The sequence below is a fragment of the Oxyura jamaicensis genome, chromosome 27 (genome assembly GCF_011077185.1).
Source record: "Oxyura jamaicensis isolate SHBP4307 breed ruddy duck chromosome 27, BPBGC_Ojam_1.0, whole genome shotgun sequence".
NCBI lineage: Eukaryota > Metazoa > Chordata > Aves > Anseriformes > Anatidae > Oxyura > Oxyura jamaicensis.
This window is the reverse complement of record NC_048919.1, coordinates 4,415,569-4,434,188: the sequence shown is the minus strand read 5'-3', so window position 1 is coordinate 4,434,188 and position 18,620 is coordinate 4,415,569. Positions and strand designations below refer to the sequence as shown.

The 18,620-nt window shown below is 39.7% G+C and overlaps 2 protein-coding genes and 1 long non-coding RNA gene across 4 annotated transcripts in view; 1 reads left to right on the top strand and 2 right to left on the bottom strand.

The window, feature by feature from the left end:
- Positions 1–1,796, top strand: part of LOC118178827 — a 65,043-nt gene extending 63,247 nt beyond the window's left edge. The window contains exon 9 of the long non-coding RNA XR_004756294.1: positions 1,580–1,796. This is a non-coding gene — a long non-coding RNA (uncharacterized LOC118178827). The remainder of the gene's footprint in view (positions 1–1,579) is intronic.
- Positions 1,797–2,128: 332 nt separating this feature from the next.
- LOC118178798 (keratin, type I cytoskeletal 12-like) lies at positions 2,129–7,445 on the bottom strand. The gene is made up of 8 exons (XM_035347591.1): positions 6,647–7,445; positions 5,965–6,047; positions 5,583–5,739; positions 4,680–4,841; positions 4,457–4,582; positions 3,869–4,086; positions 3,503–3,585; positions 2,129–3,129 (listed from the first exon to the last, which is right to left on the bottom strand). Exons 1-8 carry the CDS (start codon positions 7,259–7,261, stop codon positions 3,032–3,034), a joined length of 1,542 nt encoding a protein of 513 aa, XP_035203482.1. The 5' UTR covers positions 7,262–7,445; the 3' UTR covers positions 2,129–3,031.
- Positions 7,446–9,573: 2,128 nt separating this feature from the next.
- KRT20 (keratin 20) lies at positions 9,574–14,488 on the bottom strand. Of its 2 annotated transcripts, none has more exons than XM_035347603.1 (8): positions 13,990–14,488; positions 13,064–13,146; positions 12,692–12,848; positions 11,803–11,964; positions 11,595–11,720; positions 11,212–11,432; positions 10,294–10,334; positions 9,574–9,995 (listed from the first exon to the last, which is right to left on the bottom strand). In XM_035347603.1, exons 1-8 carry the CDS (start codon positions 14,410–14,412, stop codon positions 9,895–9,897), a joined length of 1,314 nt encoding a protein of 437 aa, XP_035203494.1. In that variant the 5' UTR covers positions 14,413–14,488; the 3' UTR covers positions 9,574–9,894. The 2 variants fall into 2 exon arrangements, with proteins under 2 accessions (XP_035203494.1, XP_035203495.1); XM_035347604.1 differs by having other exon boundaries at positions 9,574–9,992.
- Between the last annotated feature and the right edge of the window lie 4,132 nt (positions 14,489–18,620).

The window sequence follows — 18,620 nt, the reverse complement described above, 5'->3', positions numbered from 1 at the left end:
GGGTTAAGAGATACAAAACAGAGGACAAAATCGCAGCTGCACAGAAAGAGAGCGCAGTCGCACAGGGAAAGGGAAGGGGACAGCTTCCCAGCAGGACCCCTGTGCTGGCGGCAGCGCTGCTGGAATGCGCCTTCGCCAGGCGGTTGTGAAGCACTGGCACCGGTTATCTGGGGATGATGCAGAATTTCCCTCACTGAGGCAAAGCGTGGCAGACCTGCTGTGCTGCTGGGGATTGTCCTGCTTTGAGAAGCAGCTGGGCTCCTGGCATCCTCTCATCCAACGCTTCTGTGTTTCTATGGGCAGGAACGCAAGAGGGACAGAAGCCAGCGCCGCTAGTGGCACGGAATGCTTTTGCACCTTGTGGCGAGGGGGCTTTGGCTCCCTTTCTGCAGAGCACTAAGAAATTCTGGTGAACGAACACCTCAAACGTAGCTTAACTGCTGTCAGGAAAGGTGTGTGTTTGTCTCTGAAGGTGTTCACGGTACCTCTCTGCCTCGTGTCAGGGGGCTCAGAACATGCAGATTTGGTTGGATCCTGATGCCTTTCCTCAGAGCTACAGGAGAGGCAGAAAGCAAAGGTTGTCTGTTTGATGTTCTGTAATTTCTACAAATAATTCTCCATTTCCTGGCTTATTTTAACTGCTGCTTAGCTACGTTCCCAATGACCTTGTCTACTAAGAGCTGCTCTTACCAACTTTTCAAAGTTTTTTTTTTTTTTTTTTTTTTTTTTTTTTTTCAGTAATAAGCAGTATGAGATACTTAGTAAAAAATCCTAATTTTAGTTAAAAAAATATATATATTGTTAAATAGAATGCAGTTTTAGATTCCAAATTAGAATATGCATCAGTAAAATGAGGGAAAAAAGGCAGTAAACTTTCACAAGACACTCCTTTTCAGAAGTTGAAGCATTGTACCTCTTAAAAGTCTCCTTGTGTGCATAAGGCTTCCTTGTTCTTGACTCTCTCTGCTGGCACGTGTAAAAGGATCCTGTGTACTGATTTTATTTTTCTTAGCTGGTTGTTCTTCTGCTGGCCTGGATAGAGATGAGAACATTTTGTTGTCCACTACATTTTCTACAACTGTGTTAATCATTCTAATTTTCTGTAGTTCTAAAACCAAAATATTGACAGTGTTTTTCATTGATGGTTTGTGAACAATCACATTAGAAAAAAAAATAATACAGGAATCCAAACATTGAAAGGAAGAGCCTATGTATCGAAGTAAATGAGAACTTTTAAACGTAATTTAAAATTTTCCTTTTGTATTTTTATCCGAATGTTGATTCTTTGCAGTTTGTTTTCAGTTCCCTGGGACTCAGAATGACTTCTGCTTCCATCAGGCAAAGTCAGGGCTGTCTAGCATCCAGCAATGAACCCAGAAATACATGTGCGAAATACAATATACAGAGCTCTCTAGGGATATCGGATTTGTTCACACAAACCAAAGTTTATGCATCATTCAGTGTCTATGGATGAATCTTAGCATTACCAGGAGCTAAAATTTTGTCAGTTGATAACATTTCTAAAAGCTTTTAAAAAATAAATTAGCACTAATACTTTCTTTTTCCTTCCCTTTTCCAGGTGTGAAGGGAACATGCAGCTGCGACATTTCTGAAGCTTTAAGGTAGGTGTAAGCAACTGCATCTTCACTAAGATTTATGTAATTCTCAATCCTAGCTGCTCTCAACATTTTACTTTATCACAGATGTTGTCTTATAGTTAACTTTGTACTTTAGATACCATGTGTCAATTATTTGGATTCTGTCATAATGTTACTGTGATTGCAAACTGCTTTGGTTCCCCATTGTTGGTCTCACCATAGCTGGAGTGCTTTCTACATATATATCCTAAGCAACTCTAATTTATCTTGTAGACCATACTATTAAATTCAGGATGAATGTGTATGTAGGCAAAGTGCATGATTATTCAGTGTAAATGCCATCTCCATTAAAACAAAGTGTGTTTGAAATTCAAAAAATTTTGAATTCCCAATGATGCAATAGTTTTCACAGCAATCACAGTTGCAGCCCTTGAGGTATGTATGTTATTTCATGTTTCTTTATAAACAGTTGAAATGAATCCAGTACCTGGATTCACACAAAAATTGTCAACATTTTCTCTCAGGAACAAAGACTGACATGTAAATTGTAAGGGGATTGTGTCGTGGTTCCTAATTTTGTTCTGGATAAGAGATTCTTTTAGTTGGACAACCGGAAGTCGAAGGTAGGATTCAAAATACTGTATTGTGCTCCCACCAGGTGGCACTCCGGGACATCTAACCAACACTTCTACTTGGGGTTGCTGCATGCTTTGAACCAGTGTATCGCTTCTTTTCCACTAAAGCTGTGGTCTCTACATCATGTTGTTGTGTTCGCAAAAAAACTTCCCTCTTAATCCTTTGTATTGCTGTAAATCGGTATCTTTAATTTGTATGGTATCAAGGATTCCTTCAATCCCCCATGTAAACAGTATTTTGTTTTATTTTTTAGCATGTACTTGTTCTGCTGTTGGGTTAACTACTGAAAATGGGGAGCACTGTGCCATGGGCACGATATATGGTAAAGCAAAATACCCAGCAAAATGGCAAAGGCAGCTCAGGAGCTAGTCTTAAATTATGACATGAAGAATGAAAGGAGGCTAATATCTTAAAGTTTTTGAATCCTTTTTTATTAGCCAAGAAATCTGGAAAATTAGGTTAGAATAGCAAAATTATTTTAGCTATTAATTACTCAAAAATATAGAAAAGCACATCTAAATGAATGCCTGACATTTGCACCACGTTTCTAGTTACTGAACAAAGAATTGGTGATAGATTTAAAAAATACCATGAAAATAATGCAGGTAACACCAATAGGCTGCAGTAGAAAGTACATTGGATGACTGCTAAGAATGAAAACATGTTTTTTATGTAAAAGAATGTTAGTTAAAAAGCCAATCTATTTTTTTACTTCGTACTAAAGAACAAAGTTATTTATCCACTTCTGCTTTGAAAGAAACATGGAATGAATGGATCCTTTGCAATATCACTGTGCCTTAGATCTTCTCTTCAACTTCCTTAACATGGGATGCAACAACTTTCCCATCCACCACTTCCTCAACAATTGTCTTGATCTTTCTAGTTTTGGTAGGATCTAAGCAGCATAAACGAGACAAAAGAAAGTATTATGGAATTGTTAACATGCCTTGCCTGAACAGTGACATCCTCTTTCCTTTAAAATTGGCTACTTGTTATGATGAATTCTATGACGTAGTTAAACAGAATAGCATATGTTATTTTACTTACAATAATGACTTTAGAAATAATATTATTGGGGCATTTCATCCCTCATGCAGGCAGTATTGAGAATTCTAAATGAGTATTTAATAACTCTGTATCTACTCATTTAAATGGTTATATAAAACAGTGTATATAATTAACATGGGAACACATTTACTTGAATGTTAATGGTCAGAACTATTATAACAGCTGTAACATAAAAATGTATTCAATGGAGTTTTACCTACCCTGAGAAGAATCCAGTGATTGTGTTTGTGATTTAGACCCTGTCAAAGATGAGCTTTCAAATGTAAGTCCTTGTCCTCCACTCCTAAAAATGAATGAGAGACGCGCTATATTGCAGAATGTTTGTCAAGTGCACGAGAATGTGTATTCCCTTTTCATGCTGCCGTTCATTGATTAATATCAGCACTGAGCAAAATGGTTCATTTTTTTTATTATTATTTGTAAAGAAGAGCTGATTATTCAGAATCTTTGTATGTGCTTTCCTGTCTTTTGGTGAATGTAGCACTTGTTTATCCCTCTTCTCTTTTCCTGGAAAGGATATTGCTACAGAAAATAAATCAGATATTTTATATGAATTATTTACTTACACAAACTCGCCATCCATCAAGCGACGGTAGGTTTCAATCTCCATTTCCAAACGACTCTTAATGTCTAGAAGTTGTTGATACTCTGCGTTCTGCCGTTCCATATCAGCCCTGACCTGAAACAGCTGAGACTCCAGATTCCCAATCTGAAGTTGCATTTGGGAAAGCTGAGCGCAGTAACCTCCTTCCGTTTCTGCTAAAGTGTCTTCAAGGGATTTTTTCTGTGTAAGAAGGATTTTAAATAATCCAACTGAGGAAAACAGAATTCTTTACAAATACAAAGACAGCTGAAACAGTTTATGGGAGTAACTATGGCCTCAATACTTAGAGATATTTATTTTTTTCTTGAAATACTAGTTTGGTAATTGGCTTTTGCTGCTACTTTGCTGAATGTGAACATAAAAGCTCATTTATTTTATTACGTGCTACCTGCAATCCAGTTATATATATATGACTGCTAGTTAGGAACTCAAAGAGTGTAGATTTTAATAGGAAATAAATGCAAATCACAAATCCTGTAGAATAGTGTAAGATATAAAAAATACTTTTAAGTTGGAAAATGGTCAGGTTACCAGTTTCCTTTCAACCTACCATGGCAAGCTGGGATTGTAGTTCAATTTCCAAGCTCTGCAGAGTCCGTTTTAGATCTGTGATCTCGCTCTTGCCTGACTGAAGCTGCTCAGTATTGGTGGAGATTTCCCTTTTCAGCTCCCCACTCTGAAATGGCAAGAAGAAGATTGTAATTCTCCTGTTCCGAATACTCAGTTCTCTTTTACATGCGTTTGGCTGCATTTGCTATTTATGTGGTTGTTACTTTTTCATTGAACCATGCTTCAGCCTCTTTACGGTTTTGCTCGGCGATGACTTCATACTGTCCTCTCATGTCATTCAAAAGCTTGGTGAGGTCAATTCCTGGAGCAGCATCCATTTCAACGCTGACTTGGCCAACTGCATTGCTCTGGAAGCCCTGAAGCTCCTGGAGACATTTAAAAGAAAAGATTCTGTTAATAAAAGGCAAAATAGTTCTACCAGAAATACGTATAGAGAAATACATGTGATATAAATTCTTTTTCACCAAGAATCCTTCCTAATTAAGCTTTATCTCATCTCTGAAGAATATAAAGCAATGAAATATTAACATAGAATTTGCCTGTCAGTTCCATTTGTCTCAATAGTCATTATTTAAGTTTTTGATTCTTCTCTAACCTGTACATGTAGGCTATGAGTAAAAATAATGACTGAAAGACTGCGATAGGCATCTGATTTGGCTCCCATTTCCTTTATAATTTTTAATGGCAAATTTTGTATCAACTTTCTGCAACACAGCGACTGCTGTGGTGGCAACTGACGAGTTGATTTGGCAAGAGGAAAACGTGAAATGTTCAGTTCTGCTAAGCCAGGAGCTAAGAAAAAAAGCAGCTTGTTGGGGCTAGCACTCCATAAGCCCTGAGTGTAGATGAAGATACCTTCTGCATTCTTAGAAAAATGGCCTGGCAGTATTTCTAGTGGTAGAACTTAGAAAATTAGTAATACTGCATCATCTAGAGCCCATAGCTTAGGGTGCCTATTTCTTTCCCTCTTTCTCTTAGTAAACTCAGAACAGCAAACAAATCAAATAAAGGAACCGAGAAACTCCCACTGGCATAAATAAGGGAATCATTTGATGTTTCGCACTTCTTCTACCTTGTTATGAATATACAAAGAAAAAAGACCGTACCTCTTCATGGTTCTTCTTAAGATAAGCCAATTCTTCATTCAGACTTTCAATCTGCATCTCCAAATCAGCTCTTGTCAAGGTAAGCTCATCGAGAACTCTGCGCAGACCATTGATGTCAGCCTCCACACTCTGGTGAAGAGCCACTTCATTCTCATATCTGTGAAGAAAGTAATTAAATTTGGTTTTTATGTGGTTAATGAGGTCAAATGCAAACGGTTACTATGCGCTTGTATAGCTTTTACTATGAAATCTTAATGCACAGAACTATTACAACACTAATAATTAACATATTCTGCAATGAGAGACTTTTAAATACATAGGATTTTTTCCCTTAAAATGATAGTGACCGGTTTTGCACTGTTACAGTTTGCAATACACTTACTTCAGTCTGAAATCATCGGCAGCCAGTCTGGCGTTATCGACCTGCAGAATGATTCTTGCATTGTCGATAGTTGCATTAATGATCTGGAATGTAAGCAATGTCCAGAGAGTGATTTTATAGCCGAGTGGCTTTGCAGATCGATAGAGCTTTTTACATAACTGAATTATGTAAAATATTCTGAATATGACTGTAATAAAAGTAAGTTGTTAGACTCTCATAGAATTTTCTAAATACGAAAATATATAGGAGGGATTTTCAACTTCTGCAAATCAACATGTTTCACTTAACGGAAGAGTACTAGTTTGCGCTCTGTAGTTGATAATCTCTGAAGAGCTTGCCAGCTCCGCTTCAGGAATTGAATTTGTAATGTAAAAAATATGAAAATTCCTAAAATGCAAACACTTCAATCAACAAGAGCTTGTACAACTGGATTCTATCACTGCCTTCTCCTTTATCCCATTTCGACCACGTCGTGTCACAGCATTGTGTGATAGAGCTCCAGGACTGCAGTCAATATACAAGGCAAAGTCAACACATACTAGTGCAGTGTGACAGGATTATTACAAGTCATTAACGTAGAAGAAATTTGTGCTTGGTATCTGAAAGAAATTTGTTATTTGTCTTCAAATATTATTAGGTGAATTACAAATGCAAAGATGCATTAAGTACATTGCTTTGCTACCTTGTTTCGAAGATCTTCAATTATTGGATAATATTTACTGTAGTCGTTCCCAGACCCAGGAACACCGGCTCCAGGGCCATTTTTCTCATACCACTCTCGGATTTTGCGCTCCAGCTCCGTATTGGCATCCTCCAGAGATCGTACTTTGTCCAGATAAGCTGCCAGACGGTCATTGAGGTTCTGCATCGTTTCTTTTTTGGAGCCGGAAAGGAGGCCACCATCCCCCCCGCCACCAGTGCCAAAACCACCTCCAAACCCAGCACCTGAGCCACTGCCGAAGCCACCTCCAAAACCAGCGCCTGAACTGCTACCAAAACCACTTCCTAAGCCTCCCCCAAAACCACCGCCTAAGCCACTGCCGTAGCTACCACCTCCACCAAAGCCCCCACCAAAGCCACTACCTAAGCCGCTCCCAAAGCCCCCACTGAAGCTGGAGCCAGAACCAAGCAGAGAAGCAGCACCAAAGCCTCCCCCACCTCCTCCACCAAAGCCAAGCCCGCTGCCACCAAAGCCTCCCGCAGAGCTAGCGTTAGACATCCGCAGAGCTCCCCCGCCAAGGCTGCTCCGAGAGGAGAACTGCCGGGAGCCGCCGCTGGTGCGCACGGAAAGGGCCATGGTGCTCAAGGTGCCCTGCTCTGCCTGCTCAGCAGACACCGCCGAGCAGGGAACCGTTACCTTTATATAGGGAATGTCGTGGGTGTTGCAGCAGCAGTCCCCACCTCCTACCAAAATCCTCAATTCTTTTCCTGTCTCTCTCGTTTGGGGAGGGGGAAGAAGGTAGCTTAGTATGCCCTGACCAAGCTAAATGATGCGTGCAAATGTAAATTGCCCATGGGAGCAGAAATCTGGCACCCTGCAGGTGTTTGCTGCATGAGGAGAAATGGGTGGAGTAGGGCTAAGGCATCATGATAATGTTTTGCCATGTGTAATGGAGCACAGAAATTTCTTTTCACATTTAAATCCATCTTAAATAATTTTTTTGTCATTACATATTCTTTGCTTTCTTGGTTTGGGGCTATTATTATAGAAGTATGCTTAAGCCAGTAGAATGATCCCTTTCCTATCAGACTTCCTGGCGTGTCAGAAATGTGTTTCTCTTCACAGTACCTTTCTGGCACGAGCCTCTGCCAGATTAGTGTTCTCGGTGCGTTCGATAAGAAGTTAGAAAAGCGGTCAGCAGAAGTATGTGGGGGGACGTGGACAGGCAGCGATCTGCAGCTTGGTCATTAATATGAAAACACAAAATCTTCTTGATTACACTGGACAGAATTTGTAATTGTTTTCTTCCCTAAACCTTTAGTCACTGAAATACCTGTCTAATGCCGAAACCAATGTTTCTATTAAAACATCTTTTTTGTGCTTAAAGAAATAGAAAGGACTTCGGAGACGCATTTTCAAGTGTAGGGGCAGAAGAAGGAGCCATCAGACTTTTGTCTGGCGGTGGCTCACTGATTGCACCTTTCACCCATGGTGCTCCAACAGTATGCCTGCTCCTCAGCCTTTATGACCCATGGATCCACGTGTGGTCCATGCAGAAATTATCAATTCTGTCAAATCAATCAGACCGTAGGTCCTTTCCTGCTGCCCTCTACCTAGGGTTGACAGGACAATCACTTGATAGTGTTGTGTAAATTCACAGCACGATGGTTTACAACCGCGGTTTTGTCACTGATGGTTTTTTAAGTCTAATGCAGTTGGACATGAAAGACTATCGCAGAAACACCCAACCGTTTTTTTGTGCCTTTTATAATGTAAATCTAAAGATCAAAGATAGCTCTTACAGGTTACAAGTTTTGGCATGGAAATCCTTCCAAATCATTATACTTCCCTTTTGAAGTTATTTTGATAAACAGAAAATTGTTTTTTTCTTTGTGTCCTGGCTTCATTATACCACTGGATTTGTCAACAGAAATTTATTCATTTTTAATTAACCTACATCTAAAGGTGCGGATGCTTTTTTTTTTTTGGCAGACCTGTATTATGAGCAGTAGATCAAAGGTTTAAGTAAAGCATTTGTGTAGAAATGATGTGATAGCCTGGTATCAGTGACTCATGATTGTGAAAGCAGAGGATTATTTTGTTTGGCAGCTGTATATGTACAGTAAATAATGTACTGGACAGGTGAGAATTCAAAAGGAAGAGCTTTTGTCTTTATGTTGTGAAGAGGAAAAAGTAGACTCCTTGGACTGAAGATCTGGGTGTGGCATAGGAGACTTGTACTGCATGGGGAAAGCTGCATGTGGGTTTTGATAGAGAGGGGTTCAACAGAAATGGTACTCTTTATTTCTGAACTGAAAGGCAAAATATATTCTTTTGATGAAATATCTTTGCTTGGCGTAGTCCCTGATGATACAGAGAGAAAATAATAAAAAGACTTCTTAAATTTTACATTTTAATTTATTATGAAATGTAAATGGACATTTATTTATTTGAAAATCATTATTACTGAAGTGAGGCTGCATTGCATTTGGATGGTAGTTCACGTTCAGAAAAGATCCACTGAATCAACATTTTAATAGATTTTTTTAAACATCTACTCTAAATGTTCTAGTACATAAGAGAAAAATAGGTTGCTAACCTTTGGATTGAAGTTAAACTCGCACGTTTGACAGGGATCATACCTATCTAGTTAATTCTTCCTTGTAAAGCTTTGATAAGTTGTCCATTAAGGTTTCAGAACTAACAGGTATCTTTTAAAAACTTCCAATTTGTCAAGCACATGAGCAGATTTTGTCCCATACCTTCATCTAATGACTTGCACCAGTTTAGTGCTTTGGAACTTCAGTAATGAAGACTTGTGTCAGTATTTTTCTACATTCCATTTTTTTCAAAGCTGTAGTAAATTCACACTGTGGGACATTTGACTTTCAAATTTATACTGAGCAACTCTTTAAGTGTAATATTAAGACTGTGATGTAAAGAAGGACTAATACTTCAGCTTTTATTTGTCTTGGAAACAATAATACATTTGTAACAGGCTGATTTGTGTTTTCTTTCATCAAAATATTTAGTCACTGCGTAAGGAAACTCCAAACCTTTGCACTTCGAAACTTCCTAAGCCAAAAATTTTTTTTTTTTAACCCCCCCCCCCCCCCCCCCAAAAAAAAAAAGATTGTTTGAGATTTCATAAATTAGCGTTTTTCCAGCATTGCTGATTTCAGGGAGAATTGGAGAATTAGGTTGGACTCTGTATAAAGTTTAATGGTGCAATTAGAGCTCAGAGGCTGTCTCGCTTCTGTTGGCGCTGTTTATATCTTCTCTTCAATCTCTTTTACCTCAGAGGAGACGACCTTGCCGTCAACCACCTCTTCGACAATTGTCTTGATCTTCTTAATTTTATTTGATTCTGCTACAGAAATTGAATGGTAAATTAATAAAATGCAGTGCATATCAACAGAAAAATAGTGCTATCCGCAGTTCCACGAATGAGAAAATAGACAAAGGCATCTTTTCAATGCAGTTACTAAAAAGTAAACTTTTGGGAGATACAGTATATGGTTTATCTTCCTTCTAACGTGCTGTATGTTTTGTAATATTTCACTGGTTGATAATTTGCCCTGGAACTGTGTTGTTTTACATCAGGCTACTTCATGCCATAACATTTCAACAGGAAGCCATCAAAAAATATGTAAGTTTGTGTGACGTACCTTTTTCAGTGTCTTCTGTAGCTACGTTCACTTGGACAGACCTGTTCAAATCATAAATTGACAGATGTAAATATATTTATTGTCCCTAATGTATTAAAGAAACAACCTCGTGCATTCCCTGTACATTCAGATAGGCGATTTCCTTTCATCAAGATGTGAAACCACGTGTTTAAATGAGTTTTCTCAGTTAAAGTAGAATTTGTTAACCATAAACTATAGGTGAAATTAACCTGCAGAGCAGTTCCTGCAGTGCTACAACTTCAGCTCATGCAGGTATGCCCAAACTAGTTCCTGAGCCAGAACTGCTGAACTGGTAGAATCTTTGTGGGAATCATCACTCTGCATGTCTTGCTTTGTGCTCTTTCACAGATCTCTGCTCTTTTCACTACAAAATACGGGATACTGGAGCATCCAGATGTTAAGTGCACCTTTTGCATATTTAAGTAGCTTGGCTACTAGTGACACAAGAACAGCAGAACAGAATCCAGTGCAGGCTGCAAGAGAAGGTCAGTGTGAGTGCCTTGCTGTAATGTGACCAGGTGCCTGTGGTGTCTAAAGGAGTTTAAAAAAATCTAGCCCAGGTTCCAGTCATTATAATCATGGAGAAGTCAATCAGAAATCACATTGCTGCCGTTATGGTATCAAGGAACTCAGCTCAGGAAGTCACAGTATGTACCTGTGCACAGGATGACAGATACAGACTCAACCAACTTCCACAGCAGCCTTTGAAACAGATCACAAACTGCAGCCTGCTTGGAATCTACAGCTGGGAGCTGGGCATCAGACAGGTTTTTTCCTTCAAAAACCAGTTGCCAAGGAGCAGATTTTACCACTTTCACCATCCATGAATACAGACAGTCTTTGCAACGCTGTCAGCCGTCACCCTGCCTGAAGCTGACAGCGTGCCTGTTTCCTCACCTGCTGTCCTCTCCTTCCAGCAGGCGGCGGTACGTGGCAATCTCCATTTCCAGGCGAGTCTTGATGTCCAGCAGTATGCTGTACTCGTTGTTCTGAGCCTCCATGTCAGACCGGAGTTGCCTCAACTGAGCCTCTAACCTGGCAACTGCTTCCTGTATTTGATTTAGTTGATAAGTGTAACGTGCTTCGGTTTCATCCAGCGTGTCTTCTAAAGCCTTCTTCTACAGTTGGTGAAAAGAACAAAGATGTATTATTTATTATTCAAGAGGATACATTTCGTCCTTAAAATTACATTGTGATTGAAAAATGTGTCGGTTTCTGTATTTTTCTCTGTAGCTATCTACTTAACACAAGCTTTACTTCAAGTACTGTTTATTACTTACCATGTTCAGCTGGGACTGTAATTCTAGCTCCAGACTCTGGTAGATGTGTCTCCTCTCTGTGACCTCTCTCTTTTGCTCTTGCAGTTGTTCCATGTTGATTGCTACTTCCTGGTTCAGTTCTTCTGTCTGAAATACAGAAACAGAAGAATTTTAAGCTAGAACTCAACATGACTGAGGCTCTTGCTGATGTTTAAGTAATTGACCTTACCTGCTTTTCAAATCGTTCTTTGGCTTCTTGACGGTTCTTTTCTGCCATTTCTTCGTATTGCCGTCTCATGTTTTCCATAATAGTTGCAAGATCGATACTTGGAGCAGCATCCACCTCTACATTAACTGAGCCTCCCACTTGTTTCTGCAGTCTGTCCACTTCCTACAACATGGAGCACAGTATCAGCGTCAGCTGAAGGGAACTTTCAGTCCTGAATATTGGAAGGAAATTCAAAATCTACAGAAATAGAAGTAATTCTTAAATTGCTTCTCAGGGCAAGATAACTTAATCGCCTTGTAAATACTGTTTACTACCTGCCATGCTAGAAAACTTTATTTATTCTGTAGCAATATGTGTTATATAATGGATAAACATATTATAAAAAGATGATTTCCTCAGGACCAGATCCATGGAATGAGTGTAGAAGTCATAGTTCCCATTCGCATGCTTTTGTGTGGTAGCAAACATAAATTATTCTTAAAGAAAACCTTCACTGCTTAGTTTCTAGCCTAAGAGATACCCAGGACAGATATCTGACTTGCAGCTATCTCTGCGTGAGCCAGAGCTCCTGTTATGACCAGCAGAGACCAGAGGGCATCTCAGCCGAGCAGCCTGTAGGTGTTTGCTCTGTGGTGAGATGAGTCATTCTCCAGGTTATGCCTATTTTGTCGGTCTCTCAGTTGATTGTAACAGAACCATAGGCAACAGCATTCTCATAGGTAATATATGAATAGACACCTAATTTTTGATGTGCTAATCTGGAGCTGAATCCCACCATGAATGCAATATCTTTCAGATTGTTCATGAAGATTTCATTATTCCTAGTGCGGCTGAGTTTAGGTATGCCACTGACAAAAAAATCTCTCCAGCAGTGTTCTGCTGCTCTCACCTCCTCATGGTTCCTCTTCAGAAAAACTAGTTCTTCATTCACGTTTTCAATCTGTGACTCCAAATCAGATTTCGTCAAAGTCAAGTCATCACGAACTCGCAGCAGTCCATTGATGTCGTTTTCAACACTTTGCCTGAGAAGGAGTTCACTCTCAAACCTGTAAAACAAGGCTTGTTTTGTCATCATCAAAACGCAACTGTCTGATGAAAATGTCAGAATCAGTAACTACTACTGCCTTAGTCCTAAAATACTTCTTTTTACTAAATGTTGTATTAGAGAAGGTTTACTTCTAAGCTTTGATATAAATAACTAGAAGCTTTCATGAACAACAGAAAAATGAAGGAGAACGTATGAAATGCTCATGCAACTTACTTCACTCTGAAATCATCAGCAGCCAGTTTGGCATTGTCAATCTGCAGGATAAACCTTGCATTTTCGAACTGTGCAGCACTAATCTAGAAAGGAATGGTTGGAAACGGATGAAGCACGGACAGAAGGACTTCCAATGGATACCGAGTGATTCTTAAACATTATAGAAGATAGCTTTGTTTGGCATTTATGAAACTGAATGTGCATCAGCAACCAAAAATATTTTTAATCTCAAAAGAAAATTATATATATATACATAATCTCAATGAAGTGCATATATGCATCCAGATGATGTATTGATAAATGCATTATTTTATGAATATATTATATTTTCCTACACATTATGATACTGATAGAAGTAAATCTGCTTGAAAATAGAAAGAAGTCCTGAGGCAGGAGAAGGAGAGGATGAGAATCTTTGCACATAAACACACACTTATCCATTCCTAGAAATTAATTCTGCATGCGGACTTCATCCTCTAAACTTTAGCCGTCTGTTAGTCATCTGGGTTTCAGCTAAATTCCCTTTAAAGTGCATAAAAGGGATCTGGATTTTGGATGGAATGGATTTATCGTATCTGGAGGACAAAATCTAGCAGATGACTTACTGTAAATGAAAGCCTTTTCTCACTTGATCACCAGAAAACTTTAATAGTCAGAAAACTATTAAAATTACCTACAGCAAATATAATAGAATTAATTCATTCTGAGATTTTTCACGTATTAGATTACTCACATCTGGAGGCATATATGAAACATTATGAGTTATGTATAATCTGTCACTAATTTGTATCTGGTCAAAGTAAAGCATTTATTGTTCTTGGTCGAGACAATTACAATTTGAACAAGTAGGGTTAACACAATAGATTGTTACCCACTCCCCCCAAATTGCAATTCATATTTTTATGGATGGTTATATGAAATCTCACCTTATTTTTAAGATCCTCAATTGTTTTAAGGTAAGCACTGTGGTCCTGCCTCACGTGTGTGACGTTCTTCTCATACCACTCCTTGATCTGCTTTTCAAGCAAGGAGTTTGCCTTTTCTAGAGAGCGCACCCTCTCCAGATAGGAAGCCAGCCGGTCATTAAGATTTTGCATGGTTGTTTTCTCATTGCCAGCGAGCAGCACATCGTTACCAGTAACATGAAGCTGGAAGCTACTGCCGAAGTTTTGTCCAAGGCTGGTGCCGGTGGAAATGCGGGTGCCGTAGCCCCCAGCTCCGCCGTAGACACTGGGTGCCTGGAGCTTCTGGATGGCCGAGCTCCTGACGGATAAACCGCTGACACTGGGTGCCGAAGTTTGGAAGCGGGTGTTTGTACCCAGCTGGAAGCTTCGGTTAGAGAATGCCATTTTCCTTCTTTTAAAATGGAAAGGCTAAATCTCCACACACACAGAGCAGCTGAAGTGAAGAGCGGCGTGTGCTCCGTAAACCTTTATACTGTGTCTCAAAGAGGAAGCACAATGGTCGTAAACCCCACCTCTGTTGACACATAAAGTAATTGGTGTCAGCGCAAATAGCACACAGCATATTGTCCCCGCACTCTGGATAATGCAAAGGTTTTTTAATCTGTTCATCTACACTTGAAAAAAAAAATGCTCTGATAGTTTGGCTTGCTTAGTTACCATTTTGAATAAAAGATAAAACACAAATGAACTGCTGAATCATTTATAGCAGTATGTCTGCAGCCATTGTCTCTATAGCCCTTTTGAACAACCAAGTCCATTCTTATCCCCATGTGCAGCTTATAAAATTAAAATAAGAGTTGACTATATGTGACAAGAGACTTAAAATATTGATATCTTCAATCGAGTATATATTCCTCTTGAGTGAGCCATGGTCTAGGCCTGAGGACAGTTTGGAACTGTCTATAAATTATTAGAAAGGTGGCATCTGTACCTACCCTGTTAATTCATTTCCTAGTAAGCACAGAGCAGTCTTCTTACTGTTTTAGAAATGAACGGCATTGTAGTTAGCTTGCATTGAATGTACCCTCAGTTAGTATTAGAAGGCCCTTACAAGTTGGACTGGGTTTCGGTGCAGTTGAAACTAAGCAGAGTATTGCTTTGTGAACAGAGCAAATAATAAGGCCATTGGAAATTGTCTTGCTTGCTCACTTCATTTTACGTGTGAGATGCTGACATCCATAGGGTGATAGAAGGCCCTGAGATCAAGCTTCCAGCACAGCTCCCAGCCCTCCTGCGTGGTTGGAGTTAAAGCAGAGCAAGGGTCCCTCCTGCTCTGTCAGTGTGCTGCGCTAAGATACCCCCGGCTGACCCGTTGCACTGCTGGCTGTTTTGCCACAAACACAGGTGTTGTAGTCATTACCAGGAAACCACCTGCCTGTGTTGAGTGCATGAAGAAACCCAACAGGCTGTGTTTCTAACAGCTCCTAAAGCCAGGGCGGTGCGTACTTTTGAGATGCACAATGCAGAGATGAAACGGAAGGCGAGGGACAAAGCTGGTTGCTGAGGGGGTTATTAGCACTGCAGGAAAGCCTGTAGCAGGTGTGCACCAGGACAAAGCAGAGGTGTAGCTCCTTGGGGCACCACATTTACTGTACGTTAGTGTATTATTAATGTACAGCTAGTCACGTAGAACAGTTAACAAGTCCTCTTTGTGTTAGTGGAAAGCAGCTGCTGAACATAGTGGTCTTCCACCATGGAGCAAGGAGATGGGTGAGACACAAAGCTTGGGGCGCGTTGGGTTGTATCTTGGAAGCATCTTTAAGTTTCTGAGAATGGCCAAGCCTGGGATATCGCGGAACCAATTCTGCTAAGTTGCTTTTAGATTACAGTGTGACAGATCAGTTTAAACAGTACTGTAGCAAGGCAAGAGTTAAGGCGTCATCGTTAGCTGTTCTGTAAGGACACGTCTCCAAACCAAAGTGATCAGCATGCAGGGCAGAATTTTTTCTTTGCATGAAGATGCTGTTCAGCTGTATGAATTGTCTCTGGACCTTGAACATCTTTGGGTGTAACTGATAAGGATAAATGTCTGAAAAACTTTTATGGCAGTTCAAATCAAAGTACACTAGCCCAGTTATTTGGGCTGTTGCTACAGAAACTCAAGGTGGGTCTTTTATTTACTGAAAGCATTCAGACTAGATAGGACAGGGCAGGGCTTACATCTTCACAACTGTAAGAGGAATACAGCAAATATCCTGCTACGGTTACATCTCTTGGCTATGCACTTCACTGCCTGGATCTCTTACAATATTTTCTGATAGCCTATTTGATAGTAAACATTCTGCTTTGTCTCCTCAGTATTCATTAAAATTAGTTTCCATTTACCTTGATGGTATTTTTTCTAAACCTCATTTGAAGATTCCATTCTTTCTTTCATTGTGGAAAAGCCAAAGGCTATTTGTTAACTTTCATGTTTGCGTATAAATGCAGCAGGATGTCATCAAAGGCCTAGACTGGCTTTTGTGGGTCAAATTCTTAATCTTTCTATTCACAACTACCTTACCTCCATATGGGGAAGCAGGTACAGAGTTTAAATATTTAAAAAAACTAATTGCATGTGTTGTTAAATTAAGGTCACGTTTGCAATTTATAGAAGTTGGAACCTATCTAGAAACATACAAATAATATAAAAATACATTTCAGATTGATAGCAAAATTAAATTCATCAGTACATAAAACCTTCTAAACTTTGCTCTGACTTCATCTTGTACAGTGACCTGAATAAAAATTGACATCAGGATTGGATCAGACATTTGTCTTGGCCACAGGCTCTGCTCTTTGAGGTTGAGGTGAACCTTCAGCAGTCCCTTTGCTTCCAAAATCCTCTTGATTATTAAGTGAAAGTGTTCAAGGCTTACCCAGCTGGATGCACAGAGCAATAGTGTCAAGCTGACATAGTTTTAAAAGAAACCAGGCTGAATTTTCCTAGTTTCTTTTCTTCTCCAGTTTGCTTACCAACAATTTCTCTGATCTTATCAGTTTGCTTCTCCTTCCAAAAAATAACTTGGAATATCTGTAAGAATCTTTACTAAGATCGATATACATGTAACTCATACCACAGGTGGGTTTTACTCTTTTTTTTTCCCCTCAATACATATTTTCACAGAATATTTTGAATGAATCGTTGAATATATAAACCACTGAAAGCTGCAAGAGTGAACAGGAAAGGCTGTATCTGTACCAGAAATGTAACGTGGGCTGTGTGCCTCAGCTGGCTGGAGGGGAAGTGACTTGTCATGGCTCACAGCTGCACGGCTACACTCAGCTGGGAGCGGCTGATAGACTCTGCTGCCACTCGAACTATGCCCAGGTGTTACCTGGAAGAATATGGGCCGCCTTATTTTTTATTCACAGAAATGATTGTAACAGTAGATAATCTAAATAGCTGTTGAGAAACGTCAAAAATATTATATTGTCTGATATCTGCAGCTTTGATCAGTGGAAGAGGAGCTGTGAACGCTTTGCTGGTGCTTTAGTTTGGTCGTGCAGTTTCCAACCCAAGACTCCGTTGTGCACTCTGCAGAGGACAGCCTGGGGATAACCCTGCGTGACGCTGCCTACGGCGGCGTGGTCAGTCTGAAGGGTTTGTGTGTAGTCCTAACAAAATGTTCATGGCAACACTAGTAAGTTGTTCGAGGTCCTGAAGAGCTCTTGCCTGTATGACAGACATTTAGTGCGTATTACAGAGCTATGAAGATAACTCACAAAGGGTTTTGATAACGTGTGCATGCCATTTCGTATTACTCACCGTTACTAACAACTTATATGTAACCAGTCATGAGAGTTCAAGGAAAAAAGACACACCCAGCTTTGGTTCTGTGTCTGTGCAGCCTTTAGGTGGAACATGTGTTTTCCTTTTGGCTGACTTAAGGATTTAACTAAAGAAAAGCCTTTTAGTTCAGGCTTTAGCGATGATCCATTTTAATAGTGAAATCCAGTGCCCGTTTATTAGTCCCGGTAACTACATTGTTGATTTCAGTTTGGTTTTGTGTCATAAGATTCCCAAAGATCTCTTACAATACCGTTGTGAAAAGACTTCCACTGTACAAAGTGCATTCAAGGAAGAGGAATTCCAAGTTCAATATTCTGGCCATATTCCGCTAGTCAGTATTTCTGCGACTGAGAATTTCCCCTTCTTCTCTTTGTAACCTATTTATGAGAAGACGTTGCTCCCTGATTTACGCCGTCCAGTTTACAACAAGGGAAACCATGTAACGTGAGCTTTCGGGGCAAAAATTGAAATAATTTTCTGATGTAGATATGAGCCAATAGCAGAATTTGAATTCTTTTTTTTAAATTTATTTTTTCCTGAAAGACTGAAAAAGTACTTAGGACAATTCTCCACCCTGAACTTCTATTTGCACCATTTGTTAATGCAAATGCTGCACCCTAGAACGCAAACAGTAAACAGAGGTGATCCAGGAGCACTGTGTAGCAATATAGATTGAGACAGCATGATTTCCCTGATGGCTGAAACTGCAGGGAGCAATAATCCCTGCAGTCTGCGGGAAAATTTCCTTTGCACCTGTTATTAGGATGTGTCCCATGCTGGTCTCTTTTATCTGGGAGCCACTAAATGGGAACGGTATGGG

Excerpts from the sequence above, each read along its gene's own strand:
- KRT20 (XM_035347603.1), bottom strand. The coding sequence starts at position 14,412 with ATGGCATTCTCTAACCGAAGCTTCCAGCTGGGTACAAACACCCGCTTC. Across the intron at positions 11,965-12,691 it reads TGAAGAGGAACCATGAGGAG|GAAGTGGACAGACTGCAGAA; the intron begins GTGAGAGCAGCA and ends TCCATGTTGTAG. Across the intron at positions 9,996-10,293 it reads TACAGAAGACACTGAAAAAG|CAGAATCAAATAAAATTAAG; the intron begins GTACGTCACACA and ends CAATTTCTGTAG.
- LOC118178798 (XM_035347591.1), bottom strand. The coding sequence starts at position 7,261 with ATGGCCCTTTCCGTGCGCACCAGCGGCGGCTCCCGGCAGTTCTCCTCT. Across the intron at positions 4,842-5,582 it reads TTAAGAAGAACCATGAAGAG|GAGCTTCAGGGCTTCCAGAG; the intron begins GTACGGTCTTTT and ends AAATGTCTCCAG. Across the intron at positions 3,586-3,868 it reads TTGATGGATGGCGAGTTTGT|GAGTGGAGGACAAGGACTTA; the intron begins GTAAGTAAATAA and ends ATTCATTTTTAG.